The sequence below is a fragment of the Dermacentor variabilis genome, chromosome 5 (genome assembly GCF_050947875.1).
Source record: "Dermacentor variabilis isolate Ectoservices chromosome 5, ASM5094787v1, whole genome shotgun sequence".
NCBI lineage: Eukaryota > Metazoa > Arthropoda > Arachnida > Ixodida > Ixodidae > Dermacentor > Dermacentor variabilis.
The window spans coordinates 132395825-132415515 of NC_134572.1; the positions used below are offsets into that span (position 1 = coordinate 132395825).

Below are 19691 nucleotides of genomic sequence, written 5' to 3' on the forward strand. Positions count from 1 at the left end.
TGCCCGTTGCAACCGGTGGCGGAGGTAAAGCGACTCGGAGTGACCCGGTACAAATGGAGCGTGCTGACCCGAAGCACTGTTCTACGGCAGCGGCGGCGGCATACGGTGTGCATTGCGAATGGACCCACAAACTCGATCCGCGCGGTTGCATCTCTCGGGCGCGGACAGCGCCAGTGCACCACGCGAACAACCTGCGTTCTACGAGCGGAGCGGCTGTTTCTGGCAGCGGCACTTTGTTTTTTGCGCCCCCCCCCCTCTCCCTACGTCGATCCCTGCGTCGGCGGCTCGCTTTGGCCACGCGGTGCAAGTGCGGCGCACTTTCGCGAGAATATTGCCGGGCGCTCAGCCGCACTTCCTGCTGTACGTATATGTATGGTGTCGTTCGAAAAACATCGCCTCGAGGCATGGACGTCAAGTAAGTTTGGCGACAGCGCGCTTAACACCGTCCGTGGCCGCGCCGCCAGAGCGGAGGAGGCCTGTGCACGTTGGGAAGCCGAACTAACAGGAAACAGGTGTCGTGAAAGTTTCGCCGCGTGGCTCCGACGCGGTGAGGTAAAGCAGGCGATAAACTTTGCTTCGAGTTCGCGCCGCGTTCTTTATAGATTTAGACGCGGTGGCGTCTTAGCCAGAGCAGGCTGGGAATTACTAAGATCTAAGCGCGTACAGCTATGACATGCATAACGACACCACAGGAAGTTGGGCGTAGCGACATCAGAATCAAAACGGCAGAGGAGCGATTTTTGCTAAGGTGGTTTTGATGATTCTTTCATTATTAAATTATAGTTATTTTTCTTTTGCCACACACGCCGCTCCTTAGACGTCTCTATGACAGGACACGTACATAAATCTCATCGCACAAAGTTCTTTCTCTTTCAACACCGTTTAACAAATCTCCGCAAGGAGCATCCTACCCCTTTTTTTCTTCTCTGTTCCCTTTCATTTTTTTTTTTTCGCCCAGCACTCTGGTCGCTACTTACACTGTAACTTCAGGCATAGGCTCCCCAATTCGCTTTCCCTTCCCAGAACCTTAAGACCCAGCAGAAAGACGCTGCACGGGCGAGCTATAGCAGAACAGGCGCTAAACACGCGGTTTCAACTCCAAGCTCGCAACTCGCGCGAGTCTAGTGCTTCGCAGGGGCCGTGCAAGCGGGTGTGGGAGCGCATCTGCTTAACTTGCAAATTGCGTTTCCGCGATTTAAGCTCCCCCGCTAAATCCCCGCTCGCGAGCTTAATAGGTGCGGCGCCGACGTCCAAACGCGATGGCTGAGAAGAAAAGGAGGGGGGAGATCGTGCGGGGTCGTGCAGTGAAACCCGCATGCTGCGTTCGCTGCGCATTATTTCCTCTGCAAGCAAAGAAAAGCTGCCACTGATCTCTGCACTCAGTTGCGGCGTGGTTTACGCTCTCACGTTTCTCTCAGCGAAAGAGCAGTGCGTCGCAGCGTGAAGCGAGAGAGGCTCAGTGCGTGGCGCTGCACACCTTTATCGCGAAGGACGAGCGGAGGTGCTCGAATGTCCATCTTCCGTAAGGCTTTCTCCTGTTAGTTCACTCAGTACTTTTTTTTTTTCTATGAGCGTCTTTCTCTTCAACATCATGCAGGCATTGTGCCGTACCTGGTGGCAGTTACAGTCCCCGGCATCTGTTGTAGCGCGCACCTTGACACTTGTTTGAAGTCGTAGGCGATCTCACCGCTGCCAACCAGATGTTTGGATCTGACTGCTGGTACGATCTGTTGGGAACTCGGCGCTGACGCCCGTGGTTGTACCTGGGTCGCAAGCCCCAAGGGTAGCGTTGGCCTGGCGGCCTGGGGTACAACTGGAAGCATCCGAAGGTCCCGGCAAAGCATGAGTCGACTGGTAACAACGAAACAACTTGTTTATTTTAACATCGCAAAGAGTTGGCGGTCAGGTTTGACCGAAGTAGAGAGACGGGAGAGCACTTCACTCAACAGAAGAAATCGGAGCCCTCCCTTTGGCGTCCGGGGGCAGCTGTTTTTATACTCTCGCAGTTGAGGGCAAGAAGGAACCCCTCAAAAGACGAGCACGTGAATGTACAATGGGCTAATGGTGACGCACACTGTCGTAGCGATGCCGTAGCACCATGTCGAGCACGATCTCGTAGCACCCTGTCGTGGCGCTGCCGGTCGGACACAATGACTGTAATGAGAGGATGGTCCCTGCTTTGGCATCGCCTGTTTCGGGCACAATGACTGGAACGAGATCCCTGCTTTGGCATCGCCTGTTTCGGGCCCAATAACTGGAATGAGATCCCTGCTTTGGCATCGCCTGTTTCGGGCACAATGACTGGAACGAGATCCCTGCTTTGGCATCGCCTGTTTCGGGCCCAATAACTGGAATGAGATCCCTGCTTTGGCATCGCCTGTTTCGGGCACAATGACTGGAATGCGAGGATGATCCCTGGCGGTCGCATCGCCGCAGTCGCGCCTGGAAACACCTGGCGATGAGTGTTGCGGCGACGACGATCGGGCCAAAATGTCTGTCGCCCCGCCGCAGTCGCGCCGGCAAAACCACGTGTCGCAGGCGAAACGCAACAGACCGCCCCGCCGGGGGAAGGAGATCCCGATGGACAGGGGACTGCATCCGCTGTCCGGAGGGATGTCGCTCGATGATGCTCATAACCGAAGTCGGGCGTCCCTTGACGTTTCTTGAGCGCAGCGCACAGAGAAGGCCTCGTTCTCTCGTTCAGGTTCGCACGGGACACTGCAAAGTGACTTCGGGAGAGTTCACATTTTTGTTCTCGTTCCCGGCAAGCGTTAGAACTACGCTGAAACTCAACCGCTCAGTCAGCAAGCACGGCACAACCCTCACTAAGCCCTGCCAGGCTCTTTCCCCTTTTTATACCACTGCCTAGTTCCTTACAGTAGTCTAGCATCACTCAGAACGCGTCCACAAATTGAAAAATTGCACTAGAAAGCATATCATCACTTTGAAACACTAAACAAAAGCAATATGTTAAAAAAAAATCCTGCCTCAGGAAGAAAAACATCAGTAACAAACAATTTTGAGGCTGATTCCTACGTTAGGGGCTTCGACTTAAGCCATCGGCGTTACCGTTGAGACTCCCCTTTTTGTAACGCACCTCAAAGGAATATTGTTGTAAAGCGAGGCTCCAGCGCAGGAGGCGGCCATTTTTGGGAGAGATGGTCTGCAGCCATTGGAGAGGGCAGTGATCCGTCTCAATGATAAACCTCGAGCCGGCTAGATAGCATGACAATTTCTGAACGGCCCACACGAGACACGCACACTCTTTCTCGGTGGCGCTATACGCCTGCTCACGACTGGTCAGCTTACGACTAGCATACAGGACGGGGTGTTCTACTTCTCCATTTTCCCGTTGGCACAGTACAACGCCCATGCCTCGCTCACTAGCATCGCACTGAACAATGAACCCTTTTGTATAGTCTGGTGATCGTAGCACAGGCTGGCTTGTTAGGGCACTCTTTAGGGCGCTAAAAGCTCTTTCCTTTGTCTCGTCCCAGACGACTGTTTGAGGCTCTGTTTTTCTTAGAGCATCCGTCAGGGGAGCCGCGATATCAGAGTACCTAGGGATGTACCTCTGATAGTAGCCGGCGACACCCAAGAACGACCGAATATCGGTCTTGGTGCGCGGTTGCGGAAAGTCTCGCACAGCGGCCACTTTTATTTCAGAGGGGCGGCGACGACCCTGACCAATCACGTGACCGAGGTAGACAACCTCGGCCTGTGCTATCTGGCACTTAGGAGCCTTGACTGTCAAGCCCGCTTCGCGCAGGCGGGTTAGCACTGCCCGCAAGTGTGTCATATGCTCAGACCAGGATGCGGAGAATATCGCTACGTCGTCTAGATACGGTAAAGCGAATTCTTGCTGTCCCCGCAACACTTTATCCATGAGACTTGAAAAACAGTATGGCGCGTTCTTCAAACCAAAACTCAACACTTTAGGACGGAATGTTCCCATTGGTGAAATGAACGCCGCATACCTACTAGCCTCTTCTGTAAGTGGAACCTGCCAATAACCCCTGACAAGATCTAGGGTGGAAATAAACTGAGCGCTACTAACTTTCTCAAGGCGCTCCTCGATGTTAGGGATCGGATAAATTTGATCCTTAGTGATGGAATTAAGCCTGCGGTAGTCGACGCAAGGACGAGGTTCCTTGCCCGGTACCTCAACTAAAATCAAAGGGGAGGTATAATCACTCTCACCTGCCTCAATAACACCGAGCTGTAGCATTTTCTTTACCTCAGCCTCCATAATATCGCTCTGGCGGGGTGACACCCGATACGCCTTGGATCGTACTGGCTCTGGGGAGGTAAGTTCAATATCATGAGTAAGTACAGAAGTCCTACCAGGCCTCTCAGAGAACAGACCTTGAAACTCTTGTAATAGCTGGTGTAGTTCGGTTTTCTGCTCGGGCGACAGCGGTGCTTTACTGATAAGGTCACTAATGACTTGACCGGTGTCTTCCCTGTTCGTCACTGAGCCTAGTCCCGGAAGCTCGACCGGAAACTCTTCAGGAACGTTCACCATCATGCACACCACTGCTTCCCTTTGTCTATAAGGTTTGAGCAGATTACAGTGGTAAACTTGCTGTGCTTTCCGCTTTCCTGGCAGACTTACCACGTAGTTAACGTCCGACAGTTTCTGAACAATTCGCGCTGGGCCCTCCCACTGCACGTCTAGTTTGTTGTTTAGCGATGTGCGCAATATCATGACCTCATCGCCAACCTCAAAACGACGGGCCCTGGCTGTCCGATCATAATAAACCTTGGCCCTCTGCTGGGCCTTTGCCATTGCTTCACCTGACAACTCCTGTGCCCTTCTTAAGCGTTCGAGGAGCTTAAGCACGTACTCCACCACGACTGGGTCGTCGCCCCTACCTTCCCACGATTCTCGAAGCATGCGAAGCGGAGATCGAAGCGAGCGACCGTACACCAGTTCAGCTGGCGAAAACCCCGTAGCTGCATGCGGCGCGGTCCGTAAAGCAAACATCACCCCAGGCAGACACAGCTCCCAGTCAGTTCGATGTTCAAAACACAACGCTCTCAACACGCGCTTCATGACGGAGTGGAGCTTCTCAACGGAATTCGACTGTGGGTGGTACACTGAGCTGTGTAACAGCTTTACCCCACACCTTTCGAGAAAAGTTGTCGTCAAAGCGCTAGTAAACACTGTGCCCTGATCTGATTGGATTTCCGCAGGAAAACCAACTCGCGCAAATATGGACAGTAGTGCATTGACTATCTCAACTGAGCTGAGTTCTTTAAGCGGCACTGCTTCAGGGAACTTTGTCGCTGGGCAGATCACAGTCAAAATGTGTCTGTACCCCGTGGCTGTTACCGGCAGAGGTCCCACAGTATCAATAACGAGCCGTCTAAAAGGCTCCGTAATGATAGGTACCAATTTCAACGGCGCCCTTGATTTGTCCCCTGGTTTGCCCACCCGCTGACAAGTGTCACATGTCCTCACGAAATGGTCTGCGTCCCGAAAACACCCTGGCCAATAGTACTCTTGCAAGAGACGGTCCTTAGTTTTCTTAACTCCTAGGTGTCCGGACCACGAACCCCCGTGTGACAAGCGCAACAGATCCTGACGATAGCATTGAGGCACGACCAGCTGATCGAACTCCACTCCTCTGCGGTCTAGATACTTCCGGTACAGGACTCCACCTCTTTCCACAAAACGCGCAGTTTTCCTGGCGATACCTTCTTTGACATTGCAGCGCACGTTTTCCAGGCTGCCATCCTTTTTTTGCTCGGCTATCAAAGCCGACCGGCTGACTTTTAGCAACCTATCAAGTCCGTCTGACGTAGGCGCGATGAGCAAATCAGTAGATAGCTCTTCTAACTTTCCCGCGTCGGGCGTTTCCTCTCCAGTATCTGGCGCCTTTAACGTTACAGACTCAAGTTTATTCAGTTCGGGCGTGCTCGGAATATCAGCTTGCTGCGCCTCTGACCCTTTTTCGTTGTTTGATAACGTCGGCCCCGCAACTACCGCCTTTGCAGCGAGCTCCCGAACCTTCGATCTGGTTAAGGCCTGAACACTAGCTTCACCAAACAAAAGCCCCTTCTCGCGCAGGAGGTGATCGGACCTGTTTGAAAATAGGTACGGGTACTGGGGTGGCAGCATAGATGACACTGCCGCCTCTGTCTCAAGCGCTCCGAAAGGTCCTTCAATAAGCACTTTTGCTACCGGCAGACACACGCTATGAGCTTCCACGGCTTGCTTGATCCATGCGCACTCGCCCGTGAACATATGGGGTTCTACGTAAGACGGGTGAACTACATCCATCGTAGCTGCGGAATCGCGAAGCACTCGGCACTCTTTCCCGTTCACGAGGAGGTCTCGCATGTAAGGCTCGAGAAGCTTCATGTTCTCGTCAGTGCTGCCTATTGAAAAAAACGCAACTTTTGGTGTTGTTTCCGGACACTGCGCCGAAAAGTGACCCGGCTTCTGGCACGTATAACACAAGCGCGCTCGCCTCATCTCGAACCGCTTTCTGCGTTTGGCTGCCGCCGTCTCTTTACGTTTGGTCGGACTGCTTTCGCTCGCATCCTCACTACGCGTGTCCCCCTTTAATCTCATGGGTGTGAACTTCGGCCTCTCGAACTTCGAGCCAAATTCACCCTTTTGACCGTCCTTAGCTCCGCGAGCTCGACGCGTCACAAACTCCTCGGCTAGCTCAGCGGCTCTAGCCACCGTACTCACGTCTGGCCTATCCAAGACCCAGTATCGCACGTTCTCCGGTAACCGACTATAAAACTGTTCTAGCCCGAAACACTGCAGAACTTTATCGTGGTCACCAAACGCTTTCTCTTCTTTGAGCCACTCCTGCATGTTCGACATAAGCCTATACGCAAACTCTGTATATGACTCACTTCTGCCTTTCTCATTTTCCCGAAACTTCCGACGGAACGCCTCCGCAGACAGCCGGTACTTTTTTAGCAGACTCGATTTTACTTTGTCGAAATCCTCTGCTTCCTCTCTATCCAAGCGAGCGACTACGTCGGCCGCCTCGCCGGGTAACAAAGTGAGCAAGCGCTGTGGCCACGTTTCCCGAGAGAACCCCTGCTTCTCGCACGTTCGCTCAAAGTTAACCAGGAACAAACCAATGTCCTCTCCAAGCTTAAACGGCCGCATCAGGTCAGTCATTTTGAACAATACGCGTTCTCCTGCACCGTGTGCCTGACTTCCATTACGAGCGCGTTCCATCTCTACCTCAAGACGCTTCATTTCCAAAGCGTGTTCGCGCTCTTCTTTTTTCTCTTGTTGCTCTCGCTCTTTCTGTTCTTTACGTTCACGCTCTTCTTTTTCTTTCTGTTCTTTACGTTCACGCTCTTCTTTTTCTTTCTGTTCTTTACGTTCACGCTCTTCTTTTTCTTTTTGCTCTTTAAGTTCGCGCTCCTGTCTTTTTGACCTCTCCTCAATAGTCTCAAGGCATTCCGACAGCTCGTCATCCTCAGCCTCTAACTCAAGAATAGCCTTTAGCAGTTCAGGTTTTCTTAGTTTGTCTGAGACATCCAGACCCAACTCTCTTGCAAGCTCCAACAATTTCGGTTTGCGCAACGACTTCAAATCCATGGCTGCTCTGAATGCTGCTTTCTCTACTGCTTATTATTGTCTTGCCGCAAACTAACCCGGCAGCAACGACAACCACAATTACCAGCTCTGTTTCTGACACTAACAAAAGCCTGGCAAAGCTCAGAAGAAGAAAGTCCCGCACTCACCAAACCTCGCAGGCAGGAATTCCGCGCAGTCGTTCCGCTGCAGGCAACCAGTCGTCACACAGGGCTCGTTGCACTGCTCCCGGATCGTCGTTGAGCTGCTCAGCATACAGTCAACTGCATCTCTTCGCTGCTGGCCTCCGTTGTCGCGATCTCACCGCTGGCAGACAGTTGTTTGAAGTCGGAGGCGATCTCACCGCTGCCAACCAGATGTTTGGATCTGACTGCTGGTACGATCTGTTGGGAACTCGGCGCTGACGCCCGTGGTTGTACCTGGGTCGCAAGCCCCAAGGGTAGCGTTGGCCTGGCGGCCTGGGGTACAACTGGAAGCATCCGAAGGTCCCGGCAAAGCATGAGTCGACTGGTAACAACGAAACAACTTGTTTATTTTAACATCGCAAAGAGTTGGCGGTCAGGTTTGACCGAAGTAGAGAGACGGGAGAGCACTTCACTCAACAGAAGAAATCGGAGCCCTCCCTTTGGCGTCCGGGGGCAGCTGTTTTTATACTCTCGCAGTTGAGGGCAAGAAGGAACCCCTCAAAAGACGAGCACGTGAATGTACAATGGGCTAATGGTGACGCACACTGTCGTAGCGATGCCGTAGCACCATGTCGAGCACGATCTCGTAGCACTCTGTCGTGGTGCTGCCGGTCGGACACAATGACTGTAATGAGAGGATGGTCCCTGCTTTGGCATCGCCTGTTTCGGGCACAATGACTGGAACGAGATCCCTGCTTTGGCATCGCCTGTTTCGGGCCCAATAACTGGAATGAGATCCCTGCTTTGGCATCGCCTGTTTCGGGCACAATGACTGGAACGAGATCCCTGCTTTGGCATCGCCTGTTTCGGGCCCAATAACTGGAATGAGATCCCTGCTTTGGCATCGCCTGTTTCGGGCACAATGACTGGAATGCGAGGATGATCCCTGGCGGTCGCATCGCCGCAGTCGCGCCTGGAAACACCTGGCGATGAGTGTTGCGGCGACGACGATCGGGCCAAAATGTCTGTCGCCCCGCCGCAGTCGCGCCGGCAAAACCACGTGTCGCAGGCGAAACGCAACACACTAGACCATTGTCCCTCGACACGATTTTCACATGCCGCCGACAGAAGACATCGCAGGTGAAGGCGACGAAGGGACTACTTCGGTTTTTGAAAGAGACGGGATTGGACAAGCGGCTGTGACACTGATATCACGTACCATGCCATATTGATGGGCTCCAACGGACGATGTGTGTGTGCTGTGCTATGTGCTCTATCTCCCTCTCCCCCTTCCCAATCTTTAATCTCCCCCATCCCTCTCCCATGTGTAGGGTAGCAAACCGGTTAAGCTAAACTGGTTAGCCACCCTGCCTTTCCATTTCCACTTTTCCCTTCCTTCCTTCCTTCCTGGTGGCAGTTTCCAGCTAGCTCACGCTCTCCTTTCTGTGATTCTTTTATGTGTGCAAACCTAATAATATTACTATTATGAATAAAATTATTGTTATACAAATACGGTGGCATTAACGTGCGGATATTTCGGCTAATTTTAATAGCTGAAATCTTTGGAGTGGGCACGTTAGTTCGGTGCACTTGTACGTAAGGCCGCCCACGGTCCTAGCGTGATTTGAGGAGCTTTGTACGCGCCGTTGCTCGTGTAGGCATTTGTCGTTCCGTTGCTGCATGTAATGAAGCAGCTGCTGTCAATGTTAGAATTTTTCTTAATGACGCGAGCGAACACAATATCGCTTGCCTTCCCAATTTTCCTATTTCGAGAAAGCTGTACAGGAAGCTGAACTGTCTGGTGTGAGCCTAAGCAAGTAAGGAATGGTAAAGATAAAGGTCGAGACAACAGAATACTCGTATGCAATCACGCAATTTAATTCAACTATAATTCTGAGCTCCGTATATAGGGCACATTTGCAGCTAACTTGGGGACTTCTTAGACGCACCACTTCAAACTTACACGAAATTACACGAACTTACACGAACTTACTCAGTCAACAGTGCCTCTGTCACTGTGATTCCAACTAAGTGTCTACCGGAGAGAGAGAGAGAGAGAGAGAGAGAGAGAGAGAGAGAGAGAGAGAGAGAGAGAGCCCACGCCTGGCAGCGGCATCGACCGACGTCCAGACGCAACAACCTCACCTTGCTGTATCTAAACATTTCATTAGCCTTTAGTTGTCGTTTGGTTCAATGGCTGCTAAGAAAGAAAAAAGAAGTGTCCGTAGCCTTGCATTTTCTTGAAGCATACAGGCGCCGTATGAGGCTTGCAAAACCTACAATAGCAAGTCTTTCATCATGCATACGAAACTTTGCTGTAACGCGGACGGGTATTTCCCTTTCACCAAGTCGTGCTGACATCTCTCTTGAACTTTGTACTAATTTAAGCTCACGGGCTGTCCTACTGCATAAGTGTTTCTTTTATAAGAATTATTTTTTGTTAATGGCGCGACTGCTGTTAATGACACTGCTGGTGCGCTAATCATGAATCTTCAGGTGGAGTCTAGGTGAAGGCTTGCCTAAGCTGAAGTTGAAGGATATTAACAGTTCTGATAAAACATGATTTGTAATGGTTTGAATGTCACAGCAATATACGCATAGCTATCTGTTTTATTCCGCCCATGTAAGCTTGCTTACGTTACCTTGCGGAATGTACCTCCGCCCCCCCTCCCCAGCCTCGTCCGCACCTCGAAATAAAGAATGATTATTAGCATTTAAGCGTTCGTAAGAGATTAAATTTTCCATCGAAGCTTGGAAATGAGTCTTTTATACATATATAAGTGCATTGCGCATCATCTCAACCACTTTTTTGCATAAAGTATGAGATTGTGTTGAAGTTATGTTGAAGTGAATACTAATGAGGAACGCGCCTAAATGTGGATGGCCCTGTACATTGCGGGTACTGTATATGCGTGAGGCGTCACGTACAACATCCTTTATGACATGTGCCGCACATGCTTTATCCATGAATGTTCCATGTCCACCGTTCACGTATATGTATTCACGAATAGTGAAAGATATTGGCACGTATAAGAACGGCCTTAAGAGGAAGTAAAGGCAAATCCTCCTGAACTGCGTACGCTAGCTGAGTCAGCTGCTTCTGTGAAAAGCTGATCGCATTTACCTAAGAGAACTCTCTTTTCACATCTCCCGCTTATTCCCGTCTACTCAGCCACCTTGGAGTGACATATATAACCAAAGCGAGTGTACTGTAATGGCCGAACACACCGGTAATGCGCATCTGTGTATGTGCGACCAACCCAACCATAAACAATTGCAGTATTTACTAAAACACACACACACACACACACACACACACACACACACACACACACACACACACACACACACACACACACACACACACACACATATATATATATATATATATATATATATATATATATATATATATATATATATATATATATATATATACAGACGACGTGAAAAGCGACCACACTTGGCGGTGGCTTGTCTGTTTATTATCACGGGCTAATAGGTAATACGCTCCCTTACTACTGCGCCCTCTATGTGTACGACATAATGCGGCGAAACCATCCTAAACAATTCCAGCTTTCTCTGTTACAACGTTGGTGTCGTAAAAGTGTTCCTTATAGTGACGCTAACTGCGCACTAGGCATGGAAACGTTCATGAGAAGAACGAGCAGTCTACAGCATCGTATTATGTGTAAAGTGCTAACGGTTAGATAATTTGTAACGTATTTTAAACATTCGTTATAGGACGTTGGGCCCTCTGTACATTACCTAAACAAACTTGTCCGTCATTCCGTGTGTGAACTGATGAACTTGACAGCCGTTTACACACACACACTCCCGGCTTTCTTTCTTTGAGCTACTAGGCTCTTGCCATCGTGTCATAGTCAACAAGTGTTTAAAGGAAGCTCTACGCCGAAAAAAAAAATAATTTCAGTCATGCACAAACAAAGGAAATTAATAGATAAGAAACAGAAACGTGATTTATGTGAAACAGTGTCGTTTCTAACATTCCTTCGTCGCCATGCTTTTTTTAGGTATTTTATACCGAACTGAATTTTATCTCTGCCTTAAGTAGCGCCTTCGCTTCCTGCCTCTAACGACCGCGCGTGCAGAGCGAGCAATGCGGTTTCCACGACGCCATATACGCGCACGCTCACAGCAATCCCCATGCACAACATCTCTGACGCCGCCGCCGCCGGCAAACACTGAGCACCCGACTCATCAGCTCCCCGCGGTTCCGTAGAACACACGCCCGACGGTCCGCTTTCGATTCCAGGCAAAGGGTTCAGCGGTCGCACAGCGGCGCGCTAAGGGCCAGAAACCACAACGCCGCTAGCTTCAGTAATGGCGAGGCCGTCCTGAGCACCGACTCGTACGCTTCAAAAGCACGGCGATGCGCGCAGTGCAAACATAAATGGTTTGCACGTGGCCGCTGGTTGGTGCGCGCCGCCGCCGCGGGGCCACTCGTTTGCAACTCTCGAATTCATCATCCACCGAAGATCGGGGGACAAGGCCAAATGAGTCGTCCCGAATGTCACCACGAAACCCCGCCAAGTGAGAGCGATGGGTTTCGAAGAAAAGAAAGGGATGCTGAGGGGGGAGGTATGTTTGTGCGCCGAAGCCGCAGGAACAAAGCCGCAGGATGGTTTCACTCGGTGTTAGCATCTCGCGGCAGTCCCGGCACGGAGTTGCAGCTTCATCGCCCAAGAACCCTCGCACGCGGCGCGGCCAGCTACCGTGTCGATACAGCGCGCACTCTCGCTCGAACCGCGCCTGTAGTAAGTAGTAAGGTCGATGCCGCTGCCAGGCGTGGGTTCTCTCTCTCTCTCTCCGGTGGAACAGTGGGTGACAACCCCTCCTTCAATGACCCCGGTCATTAACTTAATGGGGTTTCGGGTAAAGGCCGAGATGGGTCGCCCCAAGCACACACCGCTGAAGGAAAAAGAACCTTCCGCATGCCAACCGCCGCTACGTCGCTTGCCCGACGCCTTGTGTAAACGCGCCTCGCGCGTTCGACGCCGCGCTTTTCGGAAGAGAAGAGGGAGAGTGTGGTGGAGAGGGGGGGTTTGACTGCTTTACCGACGCTCGGAGCGCTCGGGTATTTTGGTCGGTGCAGAAGAGACCCAGCGACGACGGAACCCGCGGTTCCCGTGGTCTCTATATACGCGTGTGCCAGCCGCGCTGTGCTTCCGGTGAACGGGAGGAGCTCCTCGCAGTATGGATAGGTTTAGTCCGAACGTATGCACACATATCAGCGGTCGTGTCGTTTTACCGAATACCGGAACAGAATTGCAAACTGCAGCGCCGGTCGCCATATCTTGATGAGACTGTTTATAGCCAATCTCCAGATATATATATATATATATATATATATATATATATATATATATATATATATATATATATATATATATATATATATATATATATATATATATATATATATACTAGCAACGTTCATATGTTGGTAGTGGCTTGGAGAAATAAAGAGTAGCTGCAGAAAAACTACGTCGGCGGAAGAAACTTCGCTACCGGCAGCCTCAAGTGATGCCGCTAATCGTGAAAGATTTCAGTAATTAACGCTGCAATCGTAAATAACCGCTTGAGAGGCGCGCGCGCTAAGTGAATTCTCGAAGTGAACGACGTAGGATGTTTACTCCACATCCTGCATTATTTGCGCCAAGGCATGCTTTGCTGCAGTTACTAGCATGTATACGGAGAGAGGGGGGCGTGTAATGCTGAATTACAGGAGTGTCATGGTCTCGTGTGGGACAAAGTGGTGAAATTAACTCGAATTAAAGCTGAATATATCGATACAGCAGCAAAGGTACAGCACGCTTAGACATGCCTAGATGTAGTACAAGGCATATCTGCTTACAGAAATGTCTTACAGTTAGCACCCTAACCTGCATTTAACCTTCTAAAGCTGTACACGGTCGCCGTGTAAATATTAGACCACGCATGTGCAAAGTGGCATCTAGCGCACTCTGTCAGGGTGCGCGCTCTAATTGTAAGCATATTTAGATTTCACCACTGCAGACTCCGTTAAGGTGCTCAAAGCATACACCCCACACAAGCAACACGTAGAAACAGCTTTCCAAATTTGGGCAGCAGAACCAACGGCTCAAGTGCAGCGTGGGCAGAGGAGGTTGCGCAGACTTTCCGGGCCCGAGAAGCATTATGAGGCCGAGTTTCTCCGGAAAGCAGCCGCAGGCAATCAACTCATCGACCGTATTAGAAAACAGCCACTTAACCCGCGCCCGCTGCTGTTTGTTGGGCGCGCCTGGTAATGCCAAGGAATCGCCCGTTTTGCCTACCCGCTCGCCCGTCGTTCGTCTCGTGTATAGGGGAGAAGACTTCCCGCGGAAGCGCTGTAGCCGGCCCAGAGCTGCACCCTTGCGCACACCGCCGCTTTGCTGTAACGCTTGCAGTACTTGAACGCAGGCGTTGCAGGGATCCGCGAGGTGCTAACCAGCGGGAAGGATGGAGGTGGTAGAGGAGCGTTGGGACGGTGTGGGGGGAACAAGGGGCGAGGAGGTGGGCGGGTGGGGGGAGAAGCGCGGATGGAACCGCACGCATCGAACGCTGCCTCAGGTGTCAGCGGCGGCCGCAGGCTCCCATAGCGCGCCACGCTTTGCTCCTCGCCTATTACGCGCGCCGAGCGGAGCGGTTCGGCCGTAAAGAGAACGTCGTCCCGTCGCCAATTGATGAGCGAAGCGCCCGGCGCGCTAGCAGCCGCCGCCGCTGCGGGCGTCGGAAGGGCGCTAAAGTCGCGGCTTGCGGCTGACACCTTAAATAACGCGCGACTATCGCGCGGCCGCGCTGGCGCTGGCAGCGCGGCGGGTGGCGTTGCGGCGTCGTCCGCGTTGTCGTGCGCCGCGCGCGCGCTTGACGTCTATCGTTCTTGCTGGCGCGCGCGCGCGAGCTCGGCGCTTGACGCGCGACCGCTGCCGCCGTCGTCGACGGTGTTTGTATCTTCCGCCGGCTTGCACAGCGTAAAGACGCGGGGCACAGGCAGCCGCCGCGCACATCCCTTCGCATCGCGGCTAACCGCCCCTGGGTGCCCTGACACCCTTCCTCCTCCCCCCGCTCCGCAACCTCGCAGTTTCTTGCGGTCGACCCACGGCTGTCGGGACGAGGCAGACCTTATACACGTGGCCGCACGGGAGAAACAGCGGGCCAGCTCTAAAATTAGGAAGACCGGCTTTCTGCACTGGCGTCACACGCCGCGCGCGTTGTCTTCTTCTCTTCTCTGCCATCGGCTTCGCCTGTCGCACATTTTGAGGCGCGGGTGGAAGGGACGCTCTACATCCGCTTCGCGAGCAGCCGACTTTGAAGGGGCCGAGGAAAGGAAGGGGAGGCCTTCGTCTTCTTTCGCCAGACACCGGTGACATGCGCATGCGCACTTTCTTTTTCTTCCCTCTCCCCAGGCGTCCTGCGCGCTTCCTCTCCGTTTCGACATGTGTTTGTTACTCCCGTTTAGACGCCGCCGTTACGTCGCCCGCCGCCGCCTTCTGCCGAGCGCCGTTGCCTTTTTTTTTTTTTTTCGTCTCCCAGTGAAGAGGGCCTCCACCTCGCCTACGTCTACTCTTTGTTCTTTCGGTCCCTGTCGTTGCCTGTCGAGAGAGAAGTCCGATTTGTTACTGGCAGCCGCATGCCTGCTTGCTTGCCTGCATCGCTCGCAGGTCCCGCGGGAAAGCCCGCTGTGCTTAAAGGGAATCATTTGTTGCCGCTCGTGTTTGAGAGGGGGTGGGGGGACTAATCATGTCGTGCCAGTAGAAAGACAAGGCGTGCGCTCTCCGAGCCGGCGGCACCCTCACTCCCGGGTTCTGCGCGTGCCCGTTCGGGCACGTCTCCCAAACAAATCACGGAGAAATGACTCTTCGCGACGCCGTTATTTATATTCGCGTGCCTGTGTTTCTTCGGCCGCCTTCTCCCGCCAGGAAAGAAAGAAAGGCCTTCCTTCACTCGCGCGACGGTTTGCTTCTAGCAAAAGAACCCTGCCCGCGATGGGTGTCAGAAATCGAGGCGGCGCTAAGATGCGGCGACGTATGCTACGCCGGCCCGCACGATTAACGCGGGTCCTGGGTGCATTTAATAGCGTGACGGGCCGTTTTAAGGTGAGCGGCGCGAGGACAGCTTGCGAGGACGACGCGTTAAACTGACAAACGACGCGCGCCAGAACCGCTAGGTGCTGTTGCTGCTTCGCCCGTTAGAAGCATGGCGTGCTGCGAATGTTTCTGTCGGGCGGCTTGCGAGTGCGCGTTAGATGATGACGTGACGCGCGTGTCGGTGACGTAATTTGTGGGTGCAGTGCGGGTAAAATGTGCGTGCGTGTGCGTGTGTTTAATATAAAGAGGCGGGTACTGACCATTTCTAGGAACCCCTGTCTTCTGCATGAGATCGTTATTCCTCGACTTCGCAGACGCAAACCCTGCAAAGAGGAGCGACATGCACCGGTTTGTTTTCTCAGTCGTTCTCCCCAGCTGCGTGCGACATGAATATATAGTACGATAATGCGTGCATCAAGCCCCCGTCAAAAGAACGTGCACCGTCACATCGCTGCATGGTAGCGTGCGTGATCAACTACAGCTAACTTTACTTTGCCAGGCAACATTACAGTGCGCGGCTGCAAATACAAACGGCATGTGGTGAAACTGTGAAGCACATCTAGGTGAAAGTTCTCTGTAGTTTTAAGTGACACTTACTTGAAAATATGAGTGCACGGCTAACAGCATAAACCAAAATTTATATGAAACCTCATGACGTGATGATATCGACCTTTCATAGTGAGCACGAAGCCCGAATATGTTGTCTACAGTATGGAGACTTCTTTAGGAATTAGGAGTGAGGGTGTTTCTCTTGCCCATATACCGTGGCCAGAACGAACAGAATATATGAAGCCACTTTTACCGGTTGCTGGGAGAAACCTAAAAGTTGAAATGCAAATGAAAACACTGCCGACTGCAAACGTTTTCAATAAGTACACAGACAGCGTAGAACAGAAGGTAAAAGAAAACCCGGTGCTGCCACGTCCTTGCACATGTGGCACCTTTGTAACATTAAAGGAACACACAAGAACAAGAAGATGCATGAGCATTACAACCTGCCAATGACGAGGGTTGCTAAACGGTACATTTTGCGCTGAAATATTGTTGACGGATGGCGTAATAATCGCGCCAGACAGACAGGCGCATACGCACATGCACAGAGCGCCAGCTCGCCCAATCTTCAATATTGGTAATTAATTATTGCGTAGGGGCGGGTTCATATGTAATGCCACTTCACGCTGTTTCGATGAATTCGCCTCCATCTCACCGTCTGTGGTGTTCTTTGGACGTTCCTTCTTTTTGGCATAGTCAAAGGGACCACTCCTCTGCTACTGAGCAGTTTGTTTCGTTCAAGGCGGTTCCTTTTGCTAATTATCAGTTCGTTTTGCAGTTTTTTATTTCCTCTAATGTCTTTCGCTTGATCTTTCCTCTTGTTTCAAGACCAAGCTGAGCGCTCTTCTTGAGCGATCTCCAAAACTGGGTATGCATCTTGCCCTACACAGAAATCTGACTGAATCGTCTCAGGAAAGGCTGAACAATGTTAATAAAATCTGTACCGGAGTCAACAGCCGTTGTATGGAACCTGATGTCAAGAGAGCATAAGGTTCACTTATGAATGAGAAATAATTGCTAGGTTAACAAATGACGGACTACACGTTAACGTCTCTAAGCTTCTAAACAAGATCCGGGAACAGATATGCGATTGCGCTGCGATGAGATTATTAGAACATCTTCTTTAATCCGCCTAGTAAACGACAGTTGGTAAATCACCTCATTTGCTACTCACGAGTTCCTCCAGCAGGCTCAGGCGCAGCACCCGTTAGCTGTTCGATTAAAAAAAAAAAAGAAAAGCGGTGTGCGGCTCTTTGGACGTGCGACCTCTTTCTCGTTGAAGTCAGCTTGGTGGCCGACAGATCCATAGGTCCATTACAGCAACATAATCTCAAAATTTATAAATCTCTTACAAATTTTAGGGCTTATCGCAAGCTCGCTCTCAATGCCTAGTGAGTCGATTGCGATGTGAACCGACCAAGCAAACTGTTCAACCGCAAAGGCTGACGTAAGGCGAATAAAATCCCCACTTGCTTTCGTTCATACGTGTAGAACATGCTGCATATGTAGGACTCCTGCCAAACATTTGGCCACGGGAGATGATATATGATTTCAAAGCACACTTCTGCATTTGCTAGGTTTTCCAGAGTTTGTTTAGCTCTATTACTGAGCATGCTGCACTCACATAGGCGCCATCGCTGCGTCCTTTTTCTTATAATCCGAACCAATGCATGCTTCCACGGAAGCACTGCAGTATTGACTACTTGGTATAGAATTCCAGCAATCAGCATAAAATATTATGTCGTTCCGGTTCTTCATCTTAATCGAACACAGTAATCAATCCTAGTATCGTGCTGCCAGACTTGCTTAGCTGTTAGCAGGGAAAAAAAATCTTTGTTGCGAGTTATGTATTAGCAAGCAGCATTCATTGACACGAGCAAGTCAGAAGTTCCGTAAAGCAGTTGTGTTTTGTATCCTTCCCCGCACGATCTTGGCGCATGGCACATTTTTTTTTTTTTTGTCAGTAAAGAATGTGCCCCGTACAGTACAGATCAAACTGAGAAGTATCACTTGATTACTATTCGAGCGCTGCCTCCAGCTTAGATAAATTATGGTGTTCATTTTGGACTTCATTTGACATGTGACATGCATATGAGAAAAGAGGCCACACTTTTGTTCAATAAATCAGAAGGTGAATGTAAATTTACTTTGAATACTGCACTCTATAGACAGGATAACTTTTCTAAACGTGGATACAAATTCCTACGTCTTCTGTGCAACCGATGTTCTGTACCTTAAGTAATGATAACGCCTACGGAAGCGTGAATGTTTTGTTAAGCCTGACGGTACAATCGGCGTCATATAAATTTACAATATCAGTATGAACCACGCTGTATACACGCTGTAACGTGACACCCGGCGTCATACTTAGTTATGATTTGCACTGGGAAAATGTTTACTCCGATTGACGTCGAGACCACATACACATCTGTCGATGAATATTCGTACCATCCAAACACAACGGATATCACCAAAACTGTGGGTAAATAGGACCATTTACCAATATAAAACGTGAAAATACGCGCAAGTTACCATGGTGGGAGGTTACTCTCGGGTTCGCCGTATAGTTTGGCCAGTACTGCACATACAACGCTATATATATTTTTTTTTTCTGACAATCTTTTTCGTTACCGCCAGGGATAAACGAGAAACAAGTTGTGCCTGAATGCGTGCAGAGTACATCATGACGGAAGGGGTCGCGAAACGACAGTGTCGCAAGCCGCGAGTATCTGTTGCGTCAAAGTCACTTTTCCGGCGTTTTATTATTTTCGCCCGTATGGCGACGAGCACGGAAGAAGGGACGCCGTATAGCGTCGGCGAGCACCCTCCCAGAATAAACGTGGCTCGCCAGCGCCTGCCCGCAGTGTGCCAAGTTTGTTTTGAGAGATGTGCCGGTGCTGCGTGTGATCCACCTGCAGCGTCGTTTCATGTTTGCCGCGTGTCCTTCCTCTTCTTCCTGTTTTCTTTTTAATTCTTGCTGCACCGCTCCCTTAGCCTGTCAAGCGCACGACGGAGCACAGGTAGGAGCGGTGCGCGTTTACAATGCCCGCTCCTTGTGCGCGGGGGGACCCTTTGGCGCTTTCCCCGGCGCCCGGAGAGGGAAGAGGTGCAGGGGGAAGTCGAGGTCCGACTCTGCCGGCGCCGCTGCACCTCCTTGCACGGCTTCGCGGCGCGCGGACGAATTGTATGCGCGGTCACCCGAAAGCTAAGCCTCGGGAACTATATAAATCCATCTCAGCTATCCGCGGAGTCTTCGAATTAAACTGCTAATTCGTTCTTACTGTAGCTCGCGCAAGAAACGTGTATAGTATAGTAGCACAGCTGTTACAG

At 51.1% G+C, this 19691-nt stretch overlaps 1 protein-coding gene across 2 annotated transcripts in view; it reads right to left on the reverse strand.

Annotated features, from left to right (window-relative positions):
• Window positions 1–19691, reverse strand: part of pb (homeobox proposcipedia) — a 113268-nt gene that overhangs the window by 41149 nt on the left and 52428 nt on the right. Inside the window, exon 2 of one of the 2 annotated variants that reach the window (XM_075693519.1) lies at window positions 16070–16132. The exons of the other annotated variant lie outside the window; for it this stretch is intronic. Coding sequence (XP_075549634.1) covers window positions 16070–16132 — 63 coding nt within the window. The remainder of the gene's footprint in view (window positions 1–16069; window positions 16133–19691) is intronic. 2 annotated transcript variants of the gene reach the window in all.